This window comes from Mangifera indica, chromosome 8, assembly GCF_011075055.1.
Source record: "Mangifera indica cultivar Alphonso chromosome 8, CATAS_Mindica_2.1, whole genome shotgun sequence".
NCBI lineage: Eukaryota > Viridiplantae > Streptophyta > Magnoliopsida > Sapindales > Anacardiaceae > Mangifera > Mangifera indica.
This window is the reverse complement of record NC_058144.1, coordinates 10,185,691-10,189,730: the sequence shown is the minus strand read 5'-3', so window position 1 is coordinate 10,189,730 and position 4,040 is coordinate 10,185,691. Positions and strand designations below refer to the sequence as shown.

Below are 4,040 nucleotides of genomic sequence, written 5' to 3'. Positions count from 1 at the left end.
TGAGCGTATACTCACTTTTTCAGAGAAGTTTTAGAACTCTTAAATTTTAAATTGAAACAAGGTTTCTTTGGGTTTAAACAATTTCTTGTACTGCAGTGTTTTTATTGGGTTTGACTAACTTTTAATGGATTAACAATTAAATAGAAATTGAATCAAATTAAAGACTAATTCTTGATTGAACTAATTAGTCTGATTCAGTTTTGATTAGATTTGTGCCATAAAATCTGGCCATTTTGATAGAATATTAATTGGTTTTTGTGTTGAGAAACCACTAAGGATGGAGAGGAGATGTCGCTAGAATGAATCGTCAGAAAGAATGACTATTAGAAAAGTGAAATAAAGTTTTGGGGGTAAATATAATGTTTCAAACTTTGAGAGAGGTGGCTAATAACTCTAAAATATAAAACCCTCAAAACCCTATATAACGAGGGTGAAAAAATAATTTTTTAAAATTAAGTTAGAAGAGAGATAGTTAATTTTCAAAATTAAAATATAAAAAGGAAATGAATTCTTTTTATTCTAATAAAAATCTCTAAATAATTATTTTAACCCTGTTAAAATTAATGAATAGATAAATATTTAACAATAAAATTATGTGTATCTATTTTGAGTACATAAATATGTACATATTTATATGTGTCATCATGTGATTAGATGATTTTGAATTAAGAATAAAACAATAACCAATCATATGATGACACATATGAGTGTGTATATATTTATGTACCCAAAGTGGATACACATAGTATTGCTCAATATTTAATTTTAAAAAATCAAAAGATAAAAAATCTGGATTTACATCAAACCTTAGGGGCGAAATAGTCTTTTGGCCATTAACAAGTTAGTAAGATGTGTATGAAACTCTACATCATAACAAACTGCAAATGCTCTTTTAATGAGTTAACGGATTTTACGCCCATGCAAATAGGACTGCAGAAGGGAATAGACTTTATTTTAACAACTCCACATTATCAACATATATGCCCTCTCATTTTTCAAAACAAATCTCACCATCCCTCTCACAGAAGCTCACTCATAATGGTTAATGCTGAAACTGCTCGCAATATCGTCGGCATCATTGGTTTGTTTTTCACTTGTGTTGTTTTTTTTTGTGTGTGTGTGCGTTTTCCAGTTGCTTTTTTGTTTAATGAAAATATTTGGTTATGGTGCAGGAAATGTTATGTCCTTCGGCCTCTACCTCTCGCCATCGTAACTAATTCTGGTTTTCTTATCAAAACTGTTAATCTTGTTAATGGATAATTACCCTGATTTTAAAATTAAATAGTTTTGACAGTCCAACTTTTTGGCAAATAATAAAGAGGAAATCAGTGGAGGAGCTTCAGCCCTTCGCATATATCGCTATCGCAACATGTATGAATTGCATGTTTTGGATGCTTTATGGTCTTCCATTTGTTCATCCTAAAAGCACTCTCGTCATCACCATCAACGCCATTGGCCTTGTGATGGAGTTCATATATTTATCAATATTCTGTTACTACGACCATCAGAACCAACGACGGGTATATATATATATATATATATATATATATATTATATGTTTATTATCACAAGTAGAGACAATTCGCTCATTTGATAAAAATTTCTAATCTTTTTATCTATTTGCAGAAGAAGGTGGCGATTGGACTTTCTGGGGAAGTGGTTTTTGTGTTGATAATAGCTGTAACTACAATGGTGGCTTTTCACACCCATGAAAGCAGGTCATTTTTTGTGGGAATTATCTGCGATGTCTTCAACATTATCATGTATGCATCACCACTCACCATTGTGGTAGGTTTTCCCATATCCCCAACCTAAATCTGCTGGTTTTATTCAGAAGAAAAAAATGTTGAAAAAGCTTAATTTCTTGTGTGGATTTCTACAGAAAAAAGTTATAAGAACAAAGAGCGTTGAGTACATGCCATTCTATCTCTCACTTGCCGGTTTCACTAATGGCTGTGTCTGGGCTGCTTATGCTCTCATCAAGCTGGATTATTTTATTCTGGTAAACCAAATATTTCTCTATAATAATTTTGCACTGGTGCAAAAAACAGACAGATGATTTTGGTTTTGCTCTTGCAGATAAGCAATGGCCTTGGAGCACTGTTCGGTCTTCTGCAACTTATTATATATGGCGTGTACTATAGATCAACGCCTAGAACGGGCCAAGATATCGAAAAGCCGCCGGAGGTTCAGCTCTCTACAGCTCCCAGGGCTTAAATTAATCTATCATGCTGATTTTTTTAGCAGTGAGTTCAAAAAAATTTTATGTGGTCCATTATTTCCATTGAAATCCAAATTGGCATAAAATTTCAATAATAACACTTTGAATATTGGATGTTACATACCCATTTTGTATAAGTTTCATTGATAATTTCAATATTAAAAGTTTATTTGGTTAGATTTATCTATCAATTAAAAGAGTTTATTTAATTTTTTAAATACGTAAAATTAAATTATTTGATTTAATCTTGAAAAAAGCTAATAAAATGTTAATTAGAAAACATTTACTAAGAGAGAACTCAAAATTTAAACTTACTGTATCAATTAAAAAAAAATCATTTACACAGCTGAAATTTAAAGAATATATTTATATTAACATATATTTGACCTCATCTCTTATTATATTAAAACTTTATATATTTTTTAATATAATATTAAAAGCATTAGCTCTGTTTCAATCCAACCCTGATTGCATTTGGTCAGCTTATGCTTTTCATCAACTTGGACAATTTTCATTCCAATAATCCCCAGTGGCAAATTTAATCATAGTAAAAGTGGTTTAACAAAGGCTAAAGGACTATTTCCCACCCAAGGTATGGAGCAAGGACAAACACACATCTATAATATTTCAAAAACTTAAATACTTACTCAAGATTTAGTCTATTTTGACACATCTAAGAATTTTTTGTTATACTTAAAATTAAAATCATCAATTTATTAATAATATTAAAATAAATAAAATTATATCTTATATTTTTTTGTTTGAAAAACTAACAATTTTTTCTAATATTGAGTTTTGAAAAATTCACTTTTTTCCTCTAAGGTTAGAAAACAAATCTGACGAATGGTAAGCTCCCTCTTCGATGTTTCTCTCTTGATGACATTTTCTCTAGCGACAATGAACATCATCCATTCATCTAGACTCAATGGCACGACAAAAGGAGAGAGAGATGGTGGCCAAGTTTAAGATAAAAAGAGATAGTTGCTAGTGGCTAGAGAAGTGAAGAAAAAAACCTAGGTTTGGAAGAAAAATATGATTATTTTTTAAATTAAAAACTTTAAGTAGAGATAAAGTTGTTAGGTTTTAAAATCTGATAAAGGAAGGATGAGATAAAATTATATTTTTTAATAATATTATTAAAATAACAGTTTTACTTTCACGTTTAATGAAAATTAAAAAATGAGTAAGTGTTTAATTTTTTAAAATCTCGCAAACGTATATTTGTCTTTGCATCAAACCTTATATGGAAAATAGTTCTTCACCTTTAATAGAATATTAATACCAAAATAAGTTGTAGCTGGAGGAGGATCTAATAATTTATGGATTCTACTACAGATCAACACCAACAAAAGTTGAAGACGACATCAAGCCAACAGACGTTCAACTATCTGCTACAGCCGCTGTCTAACACGTTCATGCCTAAAAAACAACTGAGTGCAATCTATATGACTGTTCTGTTTTTTTTTATTTTAAAAAAAAAAAGTGTGCGGCTAAAAAAAATTAGTCGAAGAAATTGGTGTAATTTAATACCATTTTTGTCAAATTCTCTTTTAATAATTCAGTATAAATGAACAAGAGCTGTTTGATATAGATTATTGTTTGGCAAAGGATTATTTTCCACCCAAGTTTAATTGCATTCCCAAAGTTATATCTATAAGATTTTTAAAACCCAAAATTTCACTCGTTGATCAATTAGAATTAAAATTTTCTGTTAGAAATAGGGATAAAATCGTTTTTTTACTAATAATATTAAAAAATATAAAATTCATTACAATTTCCCTCCTAAGTTTTAAAAACTAATATTTCACCTCTACCTAAA

General features: G+C 29.6%; 1 protein-coding gene across 2 annotated transcripts; it reads left to right on the top strand.

The window, feature by feature from the left end:
- Positions 1-986: 986 nt before the first annotated feature.
- LOC123224451 (bidirectional sugar transporter SWEET6a-like) lies at positions 987-3,636 on the top strand. Of its 2 annotated transcripts, XM_044648110.1 has the most exons (7): positions 987-1,081; positions 1,173-1,209; positions 1,295-1,520; positions 1,627-1,788; positions 1,883-2,002; positions 2,080-2,246; positions 3,557-3,636. In XM_044648110.1, the coding sequence occupies exons 1-6, from the start codon at positions 1,039-1,041 to the stop codon at positions 2,215-2,217; spliced, it is 726 nt and encodes a 241-aa protein (XP_044504045.1). In that variant the 5' UTR covers positions 987-1,038; the 3' UTR covers positions 2,218-2,246; positions 3,557-3,636. The 2 variants fall into 2 exon arrangements, with proteins under 2 accessions (XP_044504045.1, XP_044504044.1); XM_044648109.1 differs by lacking the exon at positions 3,557-3,636 and having other exon boundaries at positions 2,080-2,398.
- The last annotated feature ends 404 nt before the right edge of the window (positions 3,637-4,040 follow it).

Excerpts from the sequence above, each read along its gene's own strand:
- LOC123224451 (XM_044648110.1), top strand. The coding sequence starts at position 1,039 with ATGGTTAATGCTGAAACTGCTCGCAATATCGTCGGCATCATTG. Across the intron at positions 1,210-1,294 it reads GGCCTCTACCTCTCGCCATC|TCCAACTTTTTGGCAAATAA; the intron begins GTAACTAATTCT and ends TAGTTTTGACAG. Across the intron at positions 2,003-2,079 it reads AGCTGGATTATTTTATTCTG|ATAAGCAATGGCCTTGGAGC; the intron begins GTAAACCAAATA and ends TTGCTCTTGCAG.